This window comes from Callorhinchus milii, unplaced genomic scaffold, assembly GCF_018977255.1.
Source record: "Callorhinchus milii isolate IMCB2004 unplaced genomic scaffold, IMCB_Cmil_1.0 Scaffold6, whole genome shotgun sequence".
Taxonomy (NCBI): Eukaryota; Metazoa; Chordata; class Chondrichthyes; order Chimaeriformes; family Callorhinchidae; genus Callorhinchus; species Callorhinchus milii.
Genome location: NW_024704747.1, coordinates 7,945,606 through 7,966,098, shown reverse-complemented (window position 1 = coordinate 7,966,098; position 20,493 = coordinate 7,945,606). Strand labels below are relative to the sequence as shown.

Here is a 20,493-nt window from a genome sequence, read left to right as displayed (position 1 = left end):
CAAAAAAAAATCTTCAAATTGAATTGAAATTTGGAGACCCCAAAATTCTGTTCTCACTGCCCTAATGATCTTCCTCTTATTGTCTTCAAGACAACAACAACAACTTGTGCTTATACAGCGCCCTAGTCACAGGGTAGCGTCTCAGAAACATGTGCAACTTGTCCTGTTTATGCTAGAGGCATTGTTGGAAGCAAATTATACGATTTAGACTATCAGATCAGAATTAGGGGACCAAGATTTAAAATGAAAAGACCTCAAGCAAGACTAGAGATTAATAGAATTCACTCTTCCCCGACCCACTGTTGTGGACATGTGCATCCTCACATGTGTATGGTGGCTGATCTATCCCGATAGTTTCAGGAACTAAAGTCAATCGCAAAAAAATAGACATTATTACAGACCCAATTGTGCAGCTGCACTAAAACCAGCTAGCAGAGATGACTTGGAGTCTTTTAAAGCTGTTAGAAGGAACAAACATTCAGTCCATTCTCTTAAAACCAGATCTGAGAAGCAAATTTCAGAAGTAATCACACCGTGCTTGCTCACACATCATTTCTTGTCATTTTTAGTTCAAGTACACTTTCAGTGGTTAGACTGGCAATGCTCTTCCACAGAAGTATGCTGCCTTTACTGTCCAGAAGTATTGTGGGATTGCTAAAGGAATATGATCTGTGGAATTGGAGAAACAGCCTTGGCAAATGAGTTTTAATTTGTTGACCTAAATAATGTGAATGTTTTTGATTCAGTCCTTTTGAACAAGTGTCTTTTTCTTCCTCTGCTAAACAGACTGTTGCTTCATTCATAGGCTTTAAAATAAGAAGACGCCACATGATTCGAGAACCCACTGGCTATGCTCAAAGCTGTCCATACCTTACGGAGGCCATTCCTTGTGATAACCCGACATGTTATGATTGGCATGTGATCGAAGAGGCTGTCTGTTTGACACTAAATAATGGCGAATGTGGGCGAGGAACCCGTAACCAAACAATTTTGTGCAAGAATAACCAAGGTCAGTGGTGTATTTCATATTGGAAACTCTGTTGCACATTATTAATTGAGATTGTGAGTTAGGTGTCAGATATCTGTCAAAACCTTTTTTGATTTTCAATTCTTAGGGCTCTCGTTGACACAAATTTAGATACTATTATCATTGTGTTTATCTTGTTTACAGCTTTCCTGTCAGTATTCACTCACCAAATGTATCTCGATTGGTGTATCTCCCTATCAGGTGGCACTCTTGTCTCTTGCTCCGAAGATTGTGGGTTCCAGCCTCATGCCACAGTCTAGGCTGACACTTCAATGACATGTTGGCAGGTGGGGTGGGTTGGTGGGAGGTCTACAATGTCAGTGGTGCTGTCCTTCAGATGAGACATTAAACTGAGGTCCCGTCTGCCAGTTCCAGTGGACATTAATAAGATCCCACGCCACTATTCAAAAAGTGGAGGATGTTTTCACTTCAGGACTGTTTGTGAGACATTGCTGTGTGCAAATTGGTTGTCGGATTCGCTTAAAAATATACAACTGCTACCCTTTGCAGTAAAATTCTATAAAGCTCTTTGCAATATTTTGATGACGTAACAATTGCAATATTAAATACAAAGATTAATATTATTTCAGTAACTGACTGAATTAAGTGCACTTTATGGTACCTGAAGTAGGAGGATTGAAAAGTAAATGAGAACAATACTGGTTAATTTAGGCCTTCAGTTAGTCACAAGCCTCGCGTTTCCAATTTAACATTAACAATAATAAATCTGTGTAAATTGAATTAGACCTTGATCAAAAGCAGCGCTAAATTTCAGTTCTGCTCTTTAAGTGATTATTGAAGCTGTTACTAATCCAAGCACCAACTTTAACTGTGTTTGACATCCAGAAGCAACCTTTTTTTATGAGATTATGGATAGTAATTAGCAATTTTCTCCAGAACAGAATTTGCAATAAGAATTTGAGTTTCACAGCAATATTCTTGTTGGACAGTAATATTTGTTCAATGGATACAAAATAAATATTTTGTAAATTCATATAAATGCAAGTAATATTCAGTTGTTTTTCTGAATGTTCATAGGATCCAGTCATTTGATTATTCCAGTATGTGATCAGACACAATATTAAATGTTTGTACCTCTAGTCATTAACTAATGAACTGCACTTCACAAGAATCAGTTTTTATATGCTGGTGTACCATGTTGCTTTCAAATGAGACATGAGGGTATTAATAAAATCACTGTCTGTGACTAAAGAAACTAACGAGTTGTCTCATTAAAACAAAATTAAACATAACCGTTTTGCTTCAATAGTTTAATGTTCCTTATTGATCAGAATGATTATAATGATTATATGATGAACATGATTGATCTGGTTGATGTTATAGTGAACGTTATTGTTTAGGATGATGTTATAATGTTTATTAATGATCACGATGATGATATGTTGAACATTATTGATCTGGATGTTGAAATGATGTACTGATGTTTCTGGTATGTTATGTGGACCAAGGAGCAACTTTATTGCATATTTTCCTTCTGTCTTTCCTCAAAACTACATCTTCCATCATTTTGTGTTGATTTATAAAATTACAGCGGAAACGGTGAAATACTTAATGTAGACCTAGTAATCAAAGTGCATGGAAACTGGTTGCTTTACACATTCCTAAAGAACTGTATCTATACCAATTGTGACTTGGAATGGAGTGATATTTCGGCACTTGTAAAATTCAGGATGGGATGAAGAGATTTGAAGCTTTACTTTTATGTAAAATCTGGTAAATTATTATTAGAACAGTAATACAAGTTCATTGGGTTTAATAGTTACAAGGGTGAAAATGTGCCGAAATTCAATGTGATCTGATCGCATAATCAAAAGTTCTGTTACTGTCAAGCTCAGTAGTGTAGAGTTACTTAAATTCATGACCCTGCGGTGAATTACGAACTGACACAAATTTCCTTTTAAGTAGTAAAATGTAATAAAAAATTAGTAAGGTTATACAGTTCATCAAATCAAATGAATGCCTACAACAGATTAGTAAAGTTCACTGCAATGGGTTGATCAGATCAATACAGTGGCTTTGATGAAGGAATCGACTTCTTTACGTGCATTGATCCATGTTGATTGTAGTATATCTCTCTTTCCTCGAGATTGATTGCACTTGGCTTCTTCATTCCCAAACTCAGCTCTCTCCAAACTCAACTCTTCTCCTTTGTTAAGAATTTCGACTGGTACAAAGATTGCTGCTTTGTGAGCGTCAATCATGTTGACAGTTATCTCTATCTTTGTCTTCTTTCTTTGTCTTTTTGTTTTAAGATCTCGGTTATAGGTAGCTAGTACGTTCCCCAAATCTCTACTCTTCTGATTGTATTGAGAATTATCCTTACCTTGTAAAGACGTACACATCAACTTTGTAAAGATATCTGGATTTAGCTTTACTAAAAACTAAGATACCAAAGTTCCTTTTGAATCAGACTGTCTCACCCCTTCACTGATATCCATAGCTGTCAACAGCTTGTTTCAAACAAGGCTTAGTACCACAGATTTAACAATTACCAATAAGATCCATTGTGTAGTTAAAAACATCTGCCCATGATGATGTTGAAGAAAACTTCTGTCCCATAAACATTCTTTCACTTGTTTTCCATTGTCCTTGGCCTTCATTGTCCTTGGCCTTTGTGGAGTCCTGTAGCTCAGTGGTTAGAGCACTCGCTTTGCAAGTGAGAGGCCTGAGTTCAATTCCAGGCAGAGGGCGAAACCTTGGGCAAGTTTCCTTACTCCACACAGAGCCTAATAATAATCCCTCCAAAACCAAAAACAATAATTAAATTGGTCATTTTTCAATCTACGACTGTTTGTGGGACATTGCTGTTCGCAATTGGCTGCCGCGTTCGCCCACAAATATACAGTCAATTCACTTTACAGTGTGTTCTGTGAAGCGCTTTGGGACGTCCTCCCGACGTGAAAAGCGCTATATCAAATGCAAGGATTATTATTATTATTATTATTCATGCGTTTGCGTCATATAGTCATATGAAGTAAACAAATCCATAAGTCTTTGCGATTTTCTTTGATCAACTTAGGAATCTCAGAAATCTGAGTTGTCTTTACAGTAGTCACCCCGAATGACTTTAGGCCAAACCATTTTCACAAAATTTGGGGATGGGGAGTCACGTCTTTCAGGACATTGGGATGTTCTCCTGACATGAAAGGTGCTAGACAAATGTAATTTGTTGTTGATTGTTGGGACGTTGTTGTATGTCCCAAAATACAGTCACTTATTATTAGCTTAGTCATATTATTATAATGGGGGAAAGGGATTCACCACTTTATGGGATATCAACAGGAGCAGAAATTCTGATGATGTGTTTATATTGCCAGTGATAATAAATTTAACATTTTTCACCCTGTAGTTAGAATATGAGAAAATATCAATGAACAAACCACATTGGAGCACCCATTAAGCTAACGATAAATCCCCTGTCCAAAATACAAATTTTTCCCTGTGGTGGTCAAAATCTAAAATGTAAACATGTTTGTTTCACTGAATGGGACTTTCTCACTGGGGTGATGTTTTTCTTCAGCTGCTGCCAAAAGAACAGCAGAAAGTAACTGGGAATAATTCCACACGCACAGTAAGTGTGCCTCTTACTGAAAAATTAGTAATGCCCTACATGGTTACACATCAAGCAAACACAACTCTCCAGATCTCTAAATAGATATAAATAGATTTAGAGATCTAGGAATCAGAGTTATTGGGTGATAACAGAGATAAAACTAGATCGCTCCTGGACTTATCTTCAAATGAAAGCATGCAAAACATAAAGGTTCAAAAAAAGGATATTTATTTGATAACAACATATTAGGGTTGAGCAGGTAATACTGGTGATATCAGAAAATATATTCAAAACCATATGTTCAGTACATGTGCACACTGAATATGTGTATATGTGTATTCCAAAAACAAATGAAAATGCTGCATAGCAGTGCAATGATAAAACCCCTGCCTTAACATTTACCTGAAGATCCAGTTACAACAGAAACATTTCATACGGTGATAGTTGGAGTTCATAAAATCCCAACTTGCCTCCTGTCGTGTACGACTGTCAGTCAGGATCTCAGCATTCACTTTGCATGCGTGCAGAGCTTCCCATGTACTGACCAGTCCCATGCAAGAATGAAAAGGCAGACCTCTGGATCATCAGCTTACTACTGATGTCACTTGCTGCACATGTGCTGTATACAGAAATGATATCATCAGTGACCTAAAGACCTGGACGGCATCCTTTTTTAGAGCTGAAAGATTGTTGGTGTGTTATAACGGGATTCCACTGTATAATCATACACAAGGTGCTTTACACTGAGCAAGATGTGGGAGAAATTTAGAGAGTATCAAAAACACAATCAAGGATTTGGTTAGGACATTTTTGAAAACCGAGGAGAGGCAATGAGGCACAATCATTGTGAAAGTCTTCCAGTGGCCAGGTTTGTCATCGTTGAAGGCTTGAACTTTTATGGTGGAGCGAAGGGAATCCGGAATAAGCAAAAAGTTACAGGCATTGGATTGTAGACTGTTGGATTGCAGGAATGGAAAATAGGCTGGAATGGGGAGTAGGAAGAATTTGAAAATGTGCACAAGGATCTTGAAATCAGTCTGCTGTTGGACACAGAACCAGTGGAGCATGGCTAGAATGTGTCTGGTGGGCATGTGACACCATGTGTCTGTAGGGAAAATATCTAAGGTTATTATACACACTTGTCAGGAATATCTATAAATTCTGTCTATTAGTAACAACAACAAAATTACATTTGTATAGCGCCTTTCACGTCGGGAAATATCCCAAGGCGCTGGACAGTCAGTGTTTTAGACCCAAGCTGGGGGTCAAGATTGGCGAGGATGGAGGGCAGGAGGGGAAGGAGGGTGACCGAAGACATGGTGGAAGAATATATTAGAATATACAGCACAGAAACAGGCCATTCAGCTCAACTGGTCTATGCTGGTGCTTATGCTCCACATGAGCCTCCTCCTGCCCTTCCTCAACTAAGCCTTCAAGCATAACCTTCTATTCCTTTCTCCCCCATGTACCTATCTAGCTTTCCCTTAATTATATCTTGCTATTTGCCTCAACAACTCCTTGTGGTAGAATGTTCCACATTCCCACTACTCTCTGTGTGAAGAAATTTCTTCTAGCTTCCCTATTTGATCTGTTTGTGACTATTTTATATTGATGGCCCCTGGTTTTGGTCTCCCCCACAAGTGGAAACATCTTCCCTATGTCTACTCTATTAAAACCTTTCATCATTTTAAAGATCTCTATCAGGTCACCCCTTACTCTCCTCTTTTCAAGAGAAAAGAGTCCAAGCATGTTCAGCCTTTCCTGATAGGTATAAACTCTCAGTTCTGAGACCATCCTTGTGAATCTTCTTTGCACCTTCTCCAGTGCCTCTACACCCCTTCTATAACGTGGGGACCAGAACTGCACACAGTATTCTAAGTGTGGTCTAACCAAGGTTCTGTAGAGGTTTACAATAACTTCCCTGCTTTTCATTTCTGTCCCTCTAGAAATGAACCTCGATGCCTGGTTTGCTTTTTTAATGGCTTTATTAACCTGGGTTTCTACTTTTAGTGAATTGTGTATGTGTATCCCTAGGTCCCTTTGCTCCTCTACCCTATTTAGGTTTTTATTTTTCAGGATGTATGTGACTTCCTTATTTCTTCTACCAAAATGTACCACCTCACACTTTTCTACATTGAAATGCATTTGCCATTTAAATGCCCATTCAGCAAGTTTATTAATGTCTTGCTGTAATGTGTTGCAGTCCTCCTGTGTATTCCCCCCAATTTGGTGTTGTCTGCAAATTTTGAAATTGTACTGCTGATTCCCAAGTCCAAATCATTAATGTATACTGTGAACAACAGTGGTCCCAATACTGATTCCTGTGGAAAACCACTGCCCACCCCCTGCCAGTCTGAGTAACTACCCTTTACCCCTACTCTCTATTTTATGTTTTGCAGCTAGCTTGCTATCCATTCTGCTATTTTTGCCCTGACTCCACATGCTCTGACCTTATTCATTCATCTATTATGTGGTACCTTATCGAACGCCTTTTGGAAATCTAAATATATTACATCTACCGCATTACCCTTGTCTACTCTTTCTGTTACCCCTTCAAAGAATTCAATGAGGTTGGTCAAGCATGGCCTTCCTTTTTGAAATCTGTGCTGACTAGTCTTTATTTATGTTTTCCGTTTCTAGACGTTTTTCTATTACCTCCTTCAATAAAGATTCCACTATCTTTTCTACCACCAATGTTTAAGCTGACAGGTCTATAGTTTCCTGGGTTGTTCTATCTCCCTTTTTAAATATAGGTATAACATTAGCTATCATCCAGTCCTCTGGCACTACTCCCTTTTCTAATGAGTTATTATATATGTGTAGTAGTAATAGTGCCTCTGCTATCTCTTCCCTCGATTCTTTTAATATACGCAGATGCAATCCATCTGGACCAGGGGTTTTATCCTCTCTGAGTTTCGTTAGTTTTTCGATAATATCTCCCCTTTGTATCTTAAATGTATTTGTATTATTTTTGAGCTCTTCTTCTACTGTCATGTCCACCTGATCCATCTACTGAGAATACTGAGGAGGGTCTTGAGATGGATCTTGAAGGAAGCAAGGGAGGGCGCGAGGCCAGGAACTGTGGGATCGAGTTCTAGAGGGTGAGGGCAGAATGGCAGAAGTCCCGCCCACCAATGGTGGTTTGGGTGAGGCAGGGGACGTGAAGCAGGCCAGAGCCCACTGAGTGGAAGGAGTGGGCATGTTGGTAGGGGTTAGGAGGTCGTAGAGGTAGGGGAGGGACAAGGTCATAGAGGGCTTTGAAGGTGAGGACCAGGATCTTGAACTGTATCCTCTGTGTGATGGGAAGCCTGTGGAGTCAGGCTCCGTGACCCTATCACCCTGTGTGATAGGGTCATGGAGCCTGCTGCGGAAGAGGACACGAGCTACAGAGTTCTGGATGATCTGCAGCCTATGGATGGGGGAGTTGGGGAGGCCGACAAGCAGGGAGTTTGCATAGTCAAGCCTGGATGTTATGAATGCGTGTATGAGGTTCTCAGTGGCCTGCGGTGTAAGGCAGTAGTGGAGCTGGGTGATATTGTGGAGGTGGGGGAAGGCAGAGCGGATCATGGCACAGATGTGGGGTAGAAAGGATAGTTGAGAATCAAACAAGTTGCCAAGGTTCTGGACTGGCTCGGTTAGGTGGAGTGTGCATACTTGGATGGTGATGCTGTCAATGCATGAGGTGTGGAGGTGCAGATCCTTCCAGTCATATTTAACGGTATGCTTGTCTGCTAATACGTTCTTGCACAGTACTGAGTTCCATCCAAAACCACAAACTGTTCTTTCTGTTTGCACAGTAATGTGATACAAGAAAATATGTGATATAGTGGCTTCCCATAGTCTAACATATTTTCCGATAACTGGATTGTCAGTCAATATTTAATTCTGTATATACTTTAATACAGTTAGGTTCAAACCTATGTATGCTAAAGCTATACTTTCAGCCATAATGCCACGAATCTCTGGCACTCCCTGCCTTAATCCCTCCATCTCGGCCCCTCTTTGCTCACCTTAATTACACCTGAAGACTTTGCTCTTTGACCGGGCCTTCAGTTATCTCCCCTCTCTTTCCAGCTTGGGATCAAACTACGCTGCTGTTGAGCACTCTGAGACGCTGCCCATATATAAATGCAAGTTGTTGTTGTCGTTGAGAAAACTCCATTTATGCAAAGTTTGTAAAATCAGTCCAAGGATCAGTCCTTGGGCCTCAGCTATTTACCATCTACATTAACGATCTAGATGAGGACATCGAAGTTAATATATCTAATATATATCATTAATATATCTAAATTCGCGGATGACACAAAACTAGGAGGAAGTGTCAACACAGAGGACGACATTAAAAAAATGCAGCGAGACATAGATAGATTAGGTGATTGGGCAGGTAGGTGGCAGATGAAGTATAATGTAGGGAAGTACGAAGTCATCTGGGTAGCAAAAACAGTAGAGCGGGTTATTTTTTAGAAGGGGAGAGATTGGAATGTGTTAGCGTCCAGAGGGACTTGGGTGTCCTTGTACACCAATCACAGAATGTTAGTCTGCAGGTGCAGCAGCAATTATGGAGGCGAACAGTATGTTAGCATTCATTATGAAAGGATTAGAGTATAAGAGTAGGGAAGTCTTGCTGCAACTGTATAGGGCCCTGGTGAGACCACACCTGGAATACTGTGTGCAGTTTTGGTCTCCTCATTTAAGGAAGGATGTAATTGCCTTGGAGGGGGTGCAGCGTAGATTTATTAGGTTAGTACCAGGGATGAAGGGGATGAGTTACGAGGATAGGCTGACCAATTTGGGCCTATATTCTCAAGAATATAGAAGAATTAGAGGGGATCTTATAGAAACCTATAAGATCATCAAATGGCATGATAGAGTAGATAGTGGGAGATTGTTTCCCCTGGTTGGAGAAACTAAAACCAGGGGTCACAACCTTAAAATCAGAGGCCAGCCCTTTCACACTGAGTTGAGGAAGAACTTCTTCACTCAAATGGTGGTGAATGTATGGAACCCCCTACTCCAAAGGGCTGTTGACGCTCAGTCATTGAACATACTCAAGACTGAGATAGATAGATTTCTTATTGCAAAAGGGATTAAGGGATATGGGGGTAAGGCAGGGTCAGGTTATTAGCTGGAGTTAGATTAGAAGATCAGCCATGATTGAATGGCTCGAAGGGCTGAACGGCCTACTCCTGCTCCTACGTGTTATGTTATGTTAAATTTCTATCTCTTCCAACATCATGTAAATGTAGTAACAGACCATTTTTTTCAGATCATCTTATTTTGGCATTATTTTAAAGAATTTGGGGAAGAACACAAAACTGCACTGACCAGCATGATCTGGGTTTTATTGAACTAACTCCTAAAATGGCTCACTTTCTTCAAGCAGGAGCTGTTTCTTGTGCTGGTGTAGCACCATTCTTGCTGTTGGTAGAATGAAATCATCATGCAGGCATCATCTTTCACGGAAAGTATGTTTGTGTGTCCATGGAAATTCACTTTTATGTATTTTTTTATTTGAATGTACTTGGGTTTTCTCTCCCCACCCCCTCACTCCCATCATGAATCAGCTTTAGATCCAGAAAGGTTGTCACTGAACTGATATTAGAAAGAGCTGGTGTAAGATCAAAAGTCAGAAGAGCTCTTTGAAGAAACAAGTCAAGCAACATCTTTGATACGTCTCGAAGATGTGATAGGGCACTATATCAAATGCAAGCATTATTATTGTTAAAAAAAAATTGTGAAGTTTGAAGAATATTACTGTGAATAAGCAATTTATTGAGTGTTAAATGTTGTTGCAAAATTCATGAGTTCATACAGTGTTTGGACCTACCCTATTGATTAATCTAAAATAACTGACTTTATCCAATTTCCAGCAATCAAATTTTCCGCCTACTTTTTGTCTAACTCACAGTTATCAGTAAAACTAAACTGAAAGTTACAAATCATACCGGTCAGTTTCCACTATTGTGAAGTTGTAGAGTTGAAAACTGAAAGTATGTTATTACTTGAATTCAAGGTAATGGGTGGAATCCAGAGAGGAAAATTCAGATCTTTTGCTCAGTTATTCATATCTTTAGAATTCTGGTTTCTGAACGATGAAGTCGTTATTATAGGTAACTTCGAGAGTTGTGTGTGTTGTGGTGGATAAGGATTCCTCTGGCCATGAATCAGGCAAGAGACATTAAAGGTTAAAAAGATGTTAAAAATCTGAAATAAATTGAAAAATTAATTTAGCCATGAATGCTGTAGTTTATGTAGAAATGCTACCTATGAACTAATGAGTCTACGTCTGTCGGGCAAAATGCTGCAAAACAAGAAAATTTTGTTCAAAATCAAAGTCAAGATGAATCTTTGCAGAAGAGAACCTTCATGCTTTTGGCATCCAATTTTAGCACAAAAATATCAAACCCTTTGGGGAAAATTAAATTATGTTTACTAAATGTTCAGAGAAGTGGTGTTTCATCAACCAGACAATATTTGAGTCAGGTTTATGCAGGAGGAAAATTTACATTTTGCAGAGACAGAAACTCCATACTAAGCTACTGAAGATTGAAAATCTTTGGGGAAGAGGAGAAAAATAAAGCACTTGAGTCATGTTTTGAAAGGGGGTCGTTAACCTTACATCTGAAGCTGTTTAACAAGGGCAGGGAAACCTGGGCTCATTGTTATTTTCTTTATTCTTTGTGACTTTTACTTTGATACCAGCAATGTAAATAAAAATATCACCAGTTACAATTTTCACTCCNTTTTTTTCGAAATATTTTTCAAATAACCAGTACTTTGAACTAACTGTCATTGTGAGTTGGAGGGAACATGGCTGTTTCCGAGACAAGACATTAGGATTATTTCATATTGAATCCCATGCTTAAGCAGTTAGTGAATACACCGGAACACACAACTCAAGACTACTATAATTCATCTAACTGGGTTCAACTTTTCTGAAGTTTCAACAACAATTTGCAATTACATAGCGTCCTTCAAGTGGTTTAGCATCCCTGAGCGCTTCACAGTGGAGGAGTCTGACACCGAGTCAGGGGGAGACTGAGGGGGGAGGTGACCATAAGCACAATCAAAAAGGAAGGTCTTTGGGCGAGATTTGAAGGTGGGGAGAAAGGGGCAAGGCGGAGGAATTGAGGAGAGAGTTCCAGAATTTCGGGGCATAGTGGCTGAAGGCATGGCTACCGATGGTGGAATGGAGGGCATGAGGGACAAACAGGAGTCCGGAGTCACCCGAGTGGAGGCAGCAGATGGTGAAGTGGGGGTTAAGCAGGTTGGATAGGTAGGGAAGTGCGAGAGCATGATGGGATTTGAAAACGAGTGAGAGGATCTTGAGATCGATCCGTTTAGTGATTGGGAGCCAGTGGAGCCTGGCAAGGATTGGTGTGATGGGGGTATGCAGTTTTGTGAGGGTGAGTATCTGAGCAGCCAAGTTTTGAATTAGTTAGATTTTGTGTATGGTGGAGCTGGGAAGACCAACGAGGTGGGCATTGGAATAGTCCAGCTGAGAAGTGACGAAGGTGTGAATGAGGGTTTCAGCTGCATTGGTTGTGAGGTATGGTTATGAGGTTTCCAGAACCACCGGTAGCCCACCTCTGTAACAAATTAACTTTGTTAGAGAGATGAGCTACCAATGATTCTATAAGTAAAGCTGAATTGAACTTTCAAATTCAAATCTTTATTTTCCTACATGACAGCATTTCTGACACTGCCATCTATTACCATTTGTTATACGTTTTTGCTCAGTTTGTTCCACTGCATCATGTGATATTCCTGTGTGCAACTGAATAGGATACAGTGCTGATCCATTGCTGTAGATTGCAAGGATGTAGGGATAGCGACACCTGTATAGCCATCTGTCTGCAGTGTTTGATACCTGCTAACAGTGTTTCTCACTCTTTGTGGCCTTTTGCCACCAATTAATTGCCAGATGCTGTGTCTTGTCTCCAAGGAAAATGTGCATCTGAGCCATAAATAATGTAGTCACAGATTCTTTGTAAATGTCATCCAGTATGTACTTGATGCACGATTCAGAGCTAGGAGAGCACACAACTGTACTAAGTGGTATGTAGTGAAGTGACAGTGACATCTTAAACATCCCATTTTATCAAATCAAATTACAATCCATTTTGGTTTACAGATGAATGAGTGGACATCAGCACAGCACATCCCTTCTTTTAATCTTTTAAATATGCAGATATCTTTTCATCATTCAGGTATCTCAGCCACTTGAGCACTGCACTTTAGAATCAACTTGAATTAAATTTCGCCCACAAAACACACAGTCAATTCATTTTACAATATATCCTGTGAAACGCTATATCAAATGCAAGTATTAATATGATTATCATGATTGGATTAGAACGACGTGGATTCAATCCCACTCTGTCCAGTTTGATAGGGAAGTGTAGCATTTATCAAGAACAAGGGGTTGTTTCCAAATAAGGATGGCAGAAGTGAATAGAAAGTGCAGGAGAAATCTTTTCACTAACAGAGTGGCAGGCATGTGGAACAAACCACAAGCATGGGTGATGGGAAAAGAACTATGAAAACTTTTGAAAGATTACTTGGATAAATTCTTGGAAATAAATATAAATTTAAATATAATTTAAATATAATGAAATTCATGTGTCAAAGGAATGTTTTGGAAGCTGGATAGGTAACTACATAGATTAATGATCTACTCCTGCTTGCAACTATTACCAAGATATAAAATAGCAGATGTGCATGACAAAAAATACTCTTCTGTAAATTTTAATGAATGGCTGAGAAGCCGTGAAATATTTAATTCTTAAGCTCCAGAGAATTTTGCACTTCTTGGCTGGCCAAATATTTCAGCTTGCTGTAACACTGAAAATTCTCTAACATTACTTAAGTATGCTTCTCGTTACAAATTGACGTACAGCTCTGAATATAATACTAGCGCACCACATTTATTGCTATTGCCCCCAATGCTCTGTTGCAGCTTCCTATCGTACCCATTTTGCCCACAAATATACAGTCAATTCACTTTACAGTACCTTCTGTGAAGCGTTTTTAGACATCTAGAAGATGTGAAAAGCGCTATATCAAATGCAAGGATTATTATTATACTTCTGGCACATCCATCCAGAAAGAATGTATGCAACATCTGAGTTCAAGAAGAAGGTGAACTCAACCGTCAAAGATTTCAGAAATGTAATCATATTCACTGAGAAGTTATATGCTTTCCAATTTTCACTTCATATTTGTCACAAATGATCAGAGGAGCTTTTGATCTTGACTGCTGATTTGGGTGCAGGATAGTATAACCAGACAGCCAGGTAAAAATGAAAAGCCCTATATACCTGGAACATCAAGTGGCATTGTTTGGGAGGGGAAGGGAAATCATGTGCAATTGCAACAGAATAATTCAATAGACTACCTAATTTAACTCCAATTGTAGTATCACTTTAGCCACATCAACAAAATCAATAGGGCTTTCATTCTGGTGGGAGAATGTGGGCTATGAAATAGTCTGTTACAATATACCCAACAAAGATGGTCTAAATTTAAGAAACATTTACTCTCTGTTCAGACTTACTGATGGAAGATGTTTGCACTAGATATTCTGCGAGGAAGTGTAGGACATTTATTTCCTTTGCCCGATAAACACAATTTGTTGTTTCTGCAGAGTGCAGATGGCAATGGCCAATCAGTAGCTGCAGAATCAATTCCCAGACTCCCTCATCCTGTTAGTTGTAGTCTTTCAGCTTTGCTCCTCTCTGTTGGTCTTCTCAGTATCCTGTTCACAAGGATACATTAACCTTGGGACAGCTCTACATGTTTTCAATTGACAGTGGAACTGTTATTGAATCAATTCAACAATTGTGTTATGATTGATTGACAAAGATTTCTAACTTCAATCTGCAAAATTATATGTTGAGTTAAATGCTTCCAGGAAAAACATAAAATATTGCTTTTAAAGGGACAGCTATTCATCGTTGTAGATTAAGTCTATGGAGAAACCATAAGGTTTTTGTTGCTCCCTTTTAAGAGAAACAGCAGAATGTTTTAAGTCTTTCAGGAATGTTGAAGCATAGATATTCTTTATCTTCTCTTCATGAGGGTTTTCTTATCACCACATTCAGCATTATAAATAATCTGTATTTCTTATTTTTGAGGGTACGTGAAGATAAAAGCACAGCTTAGCATTGCAAAGCGTGCAAACAATTTAATAAATAGAATTAGTGCACATTATGTTGTGGTGAACAATAAATATTTGCTTTGTGCTGGACTCCAGCATTTGGTGCATTTTAGTGACTAAAAATAAAACCGTAACATTAATATTAAAAGCAGCTTTGTGTACAGAAGCTTAAATTGAAAGCAATAAGCACACTGACACCATCATTATATTTACAGGCCCTTCCACTTGGAGTAATATAGATATCCAGAAAGTACTTTTCTATAGCTGACAGAATGATGAATTAGCATTGAAAACAATGTTTCAGTTACAGCAGGAGGTTCTGTCTAGCGTAGTCAAAAGTTATTTTAAATACAATGCCAATTTGAAATCCTAGTTTTTCAAAATGCATTTTTAAGATATTCACCTCAGTAGCATGAAATATTCGGAAATGCAAAACAAAAACATGTGCAATTGAAATATTCAACTGAATGATTTTCTACTAAGATTGCAAATGACCTACTTATTTATCGATTGCAACCATTAAAGTCATCTCTGCTTTGTAAATACAATGTTTCACTAGCATTCATTCCATTTTCCTCTTTGCTGGTACACGGCAGTGTCACCTAATATTGATTCTTACAAAGAATCTGAAAAGAATCAGGATGGGAAATACCACTAAAGGCCTCCAGTTTCTTTTTGTGATGGTTTCCCTCTTATTCTTTGTGGTTTGCTTTTTCATGCTCCAAAGGTGCTTTCTGAGTGTAATTTTAGCTTTGCTTCAAGCAGTTACCACTGACTGTGCTTATCATTTATTTATATGAATTCAGCACCCCAGAGCAGCCTACATAGCAAATCACCAACTTGCAATATGATGTTGAGGGGAAAATGTATTGAGAAACAAGACCATAGCGATTGTAACTGCAGGATAACAGAAATATCATGTAACTTATAATTGAGTAGCAATTGTACTTTTCTTGTAACATAAATAGCAACAAATTGTGCTTTACATGGTAACGTTCAATGTGCTTAATGTCTGGAAGTGATTCACAGATTCAATAGGGAGCAGCAAGCAGAGAGGAAAGGAAGAAAGTAAGAGTGTTAATTAAAAAAATAAAAATAATAATCCTTGCATTTGATATAGCGCTTTTCACGCTATATCAAAGAACAGTCGTAGATTGAAAATGACCAATTTATTACTGTTTGTTATTAAAGAGAATACATGTCAAAAAGAAAGGTTTGTAAGACAGAAACAGGAGAAAGGCAAAGGGATTTTGGGGGAAAAAAGTTTCTAAGAGCAAAGGTATAATTCTGCAGGCCATTAATGGAGTGAGTGAGGATTTAATTTAATCAATAATGATATATTTAAGTAGTAGAGTTGTATGAAAGAACAAGGGGCATAAACAGGGGAATAGGCTGGAGAAGATGGCACAGGGAGGAAGGGAGGGGTGAGACAGTGAAGGCGATTTTAAAGTGTATGATAACAAAGCACAACCATATAAGGATTGAATAGAAATAAGATAATAAAAAATCATAATGTAACACTGAAAAAATAAGAGGCAAAGCTCAAAGGGCTTATGGATATGGGCAGATTTAATGAGACTGATCACAAGACAAATTTGGATTTTGTTTCATTTGATTTTGTCCTTTCAGAACAATCATGCCACCATCTTTCCAGAACAGAATCAAGCTGTTTCATAAATGACTCCAATGGCCTGGCCTTAGCCCCCCTTCCTGGAAAATTAAATCCAGTTGTTGTAGTATTTCTGCGTGAATAAATACTTGTTGATGTTTCTCTTGAAATTCCTCTTCACACCCTGGAACATGCGCTCACTTATATCCTGTTTTGTTGTATCTGGAAGTATCTTTCTGGGTTTACTTTCTCAAACCTCTTGGTTTCCCTCTCTAAGGCCGTCCGTGAGATGTTTCTTTTTAGGGCTGAATTTTATCTAATAATTCCCTCATAGCTTGTTTCTCTTACAAGTGGCATCAATCTTGTTGCTCTTCTCTGCCTCTATCAAAGCCTTAACCTCATTGCTGTCTGGTTTATAGTGTATGAACCAGTCTGCGCTTGCTAAGTGAAAATTAAAATCCTTACGTGTAATTATAAAAATGCCATTAAGCTATTTGATTTTTAGATTTTTTAAGGGACAATTTCCATTTGTCAAAGAAAAATTACCAAGCTGTATTCCGTTTCTTCCTAGTGACCAATTGGGTATCTGTGCGCTGTGACAGTGATGTATACTGGAGCCCTGAACAAAGGCTAAACTTGTCAATTTAATGTAACATGGCATTTTGTGGATGGGAAGCCAATCTACGTTTTTAAATTCAATTTGTGTTATTCTATAGTGCATTGTGCTTTCAACTTGTATCCCCCCTATATCCCAGGTATATTGCAAACTGTCCAATCTGCAGACGTTTTTGAATAGATATGAGGCAGTTGATATCGTAAGAATAAAAGAGTCGTACGTTTCTGCACCAATGGGGGATTAACAGTGACTAATTCACCCCCTACCATCTGTCACTATCATTTAATCATTTTGAAACTGCATGTTGCTTGACAGATAAGCAAATCTCTTTGCTTCTTCTTTGCCACAAGTGACTATTGAGGCTTAGACCACAACAACGTTGAAGATGGAAATCGATAAATGTTTGATAATCTAAGAATAAAAAGGGTACGGGAAAAGAGCAAGGAATTAGGATTACACCAGTTAGCTCTAATCCTTTACACTCGATGGACCAAATGATCTGCTCCCTTGCTGTAACTTCTATGATTCTAATAATTTCACTGATGCTTGTTGCCTTTGTTTGTCATTCCTTAACTGTGCAGTTAGTTAAAGAATAATAAACAGAATTACTGTATTAATTGCACAATCCAGGGAGTGATCAGTAAGTCACATATGTAACTTGAAACTCCTCAGGACTATTCTAAATAATAATAAGTTCCAAATCAAAGTTGCTGCCTTATCTATGTTTGTGGCACAGTTCCTCAGCTTGTAGGTTTTCATTTTTTTATTTGGATTGGTTTATCATTTCATGCCAGATGTGTTCAACTTAGATACCGATAGCGAGTTTCTTGATCAGGGTCCTTTTCTGACTCCTCTGTTCTATCAGAACCTCCCCAGTCATCTGTTCTTGCTCACCCCTGATGATGTCGATCCCTATCAACACGACTTGTCCTGGCCTTTCCTAAAGTTTCTTTAAAGAGTTTACTTCATATTTCCTTCAACCATTTCTTCCAAGTCTGTGTTTGTTCCTGGATTTCAGGCTTTTACTCCTAGCCTTTCATTTCCATCTTACTTCAGGTTTCCAGGTACTGTTCTGTATTTTGGTTCTTGATGGCAGTCTCAAAAGTCGCGAAGAGAACACTATTGAAAGACAAAATAATTTTTACTTTGTTGATTGAGACTTTTGTGGAATCAGCAAATGGGTTTATGTACCTCATTTGGTATCAACATAAAGGGAATAGATTTTGTAATTAAGTTTTCACAAATAAATATTGATATGAGTATTTAGAATAATAAACTTGTGACATATACTAACAGTGTTATGTCTGGATTTTGAGATCATTGTCTTGGCTGACATTCCTCTGCAGTCTTGGGGGAGTGCTGCAATGTCAGGGGTGCTATCCTTCAGATAAAATATTAAACCAATGTTCTGTCTGCTTATTCAGGTGAACATTAAAAGTCCAATGGCACTAAAAATAAATGATTAGTCATTCCATGGTTGTTTGTGCAACTAGCTGCTGCGTTTTGTCCACAAAATACACAGGCAATCCATTTTACAGTCTATACTATGAAGCGCTTTGAGCCGTCTCAATGACATGATAAGGCGCTATATATCAAATGCAAGGTTTATTGTTATTACTATTCAAAATGAGAAGGGAGATCCTCGAAAATTCTGCAGACAAAATTGATCTACAGACAAGCGCTTTGATATGTTCTCAATGTTATGGGTGCTATATTTTATGGCAAGGATTTTTATTTATTATTATTACCAATTTCACTTTGGAATGGCAGATTTAGCATTTCGAGCTATTACTAAAGGTACATCTTTCCCCTCTTATATGAACAAAGCAAATAATTGTATAAAAAATAGAACAGCCTGGAAAAATACATCTGTGGCATGTTCTTAATTATTTTATTGTCTATTAATCTTTCTGTTTGTCAGGGTATTGAACAACAACGACAACAAGTTACATTTGTATAGCACCTTTCATGTCAGGAGGATGTCCCAAAATGCTGGACAGTCAGGGACTTGGACCCGAGCAGGGAGTTGGGATCAGGAGGAGTGGAGGATAATAATAATAATAATCCTTGCATTTGATATAGCGCTTTTCACGTCGGGAGGACGTCCCAAAGCGCTTCACAGAACACACTGTAAAGTGAATTGACTGTCTATTTGTGGGCGAATGCGGCAGCCAATTGCGCACAGCAATGTCCCACAAACAGTCGTAGATTGAAAATGACCAATTTATTATTGTTTTTGGTTTTGGAGGGATTATTATTAGGCTCTGTGTGGAGTAAGGAAACTTGCCCAAGGTTTTGCCCTCTGCCTGGAATTGAACTCAGGGCTCTCACTTGCAAAGCGAGTGCTCTAACCACTGAGCTACACGACTCCACAAAGGTAAGGTAGGTCTCGAAAGGCGCAGTCAAAGAGGAGGTCTTGAGATGGGCCTTGAAGAAGGCAAGGGAGGGAGCGAGGTGAAGGGACTGTGGGATGGTTGGGGCAGAGAGGCTGAAGACCTGACTGCCAATGGTGGGGCGGGCTAGGCGGGGGACGTGGAGCAGACAAGTTGATATGGTACATGCATGTCTTGCAAAGTGCCCAATGCCCAACTAATGTTACATTTAATGATCAGTTTAGAGAAGTAGGTCTAATTGCCAGCTTTATACCTAATACACAGGGTGCATAAATATGTAAATGGGCCAATGAGCAATACCATTTGTATAATGGTTCATGCACTGGACTATCAGCTGTTAGTTTCAATGGATTAGGAAAATGTTGGATGAATATTTGATTGGTTTACCACAGATGAGTTTAACTCTGCAACTGTTAGGTATTGTAAGTTTTAAAAATGCAGATTTGATGCTCAACGTAGCAGCTGACTGACGGGAATAGATCAGCCAGAAGAAACTCGGTTGCTGAAATAATTCAGCATACACTCATTTCACTCAATTTGTTTTTACAAATCCTCATTCAGTTTTCCATATTACACCTGTTTGGAATATAATGCCTTGAACAACCGTCCTGATGCAATATAGATGAGGGAATATTTTTTGCCTTATTGTGAATGCCAACTATGCAGTAAAATAAAATCTCCTGCAACTCTTGTCTTGAAGCGGCCGTTTTAGCAGGAATCAGTCAAGTGCAGAACATTCCATTAAAACTGAATGTATTAATTTAGGCAGTGATTATGAGCCCCAGTTCTTCTCATTAGACTTTCATTTGACTTCTCAACCTTTGGATATTCATGAGAATTAGAATAACAAGGACAACACTCTGAGCATGATCTGTAGGCAATGTTAAATCGAGAAATAATTGGCTTTTTTTGTGCTTTATTTTTATGGTTGCTATTATTGTGCTATTTCCACTTATTGTGAGATAAATGTTAAGAGAATTCTATGAGGAAGTGCAGGCATGGGAGTGTGCTATTAATCCACTTCCATAGAACGGTTCCCAAGCATGTAGCTTCCTGATCTCACAAGGATATGAGAACGTTGATTGTCAGATCACCAGGTGTTGATTGTTTGTGTG

The 20,493-nt window shown here is 38.6% G+C and overlaps 1 protein-coding gene across 1 annotated transcript in view; it reads left to right on the top strand.

The window, feature by feature from the left end:
• Positions 1-20,493, top strand: part of thsd7ba (thrombospondin, type I, domain containing 7Ba) — a 180,901-nt gene that overhangs the window by 31,700 nt on the left and 128,708 nt on the right. Inside the window, exon 5 of the mRNA XM_042336209.1 lies at positions 806-1,009. Coding sequence (XP_042192143.1) covers positions 806-1,009 — 204 coding nt within the window. The remainder of the gene's footprint in view (positions 1-805; positions 1,010-20,493) is intronic.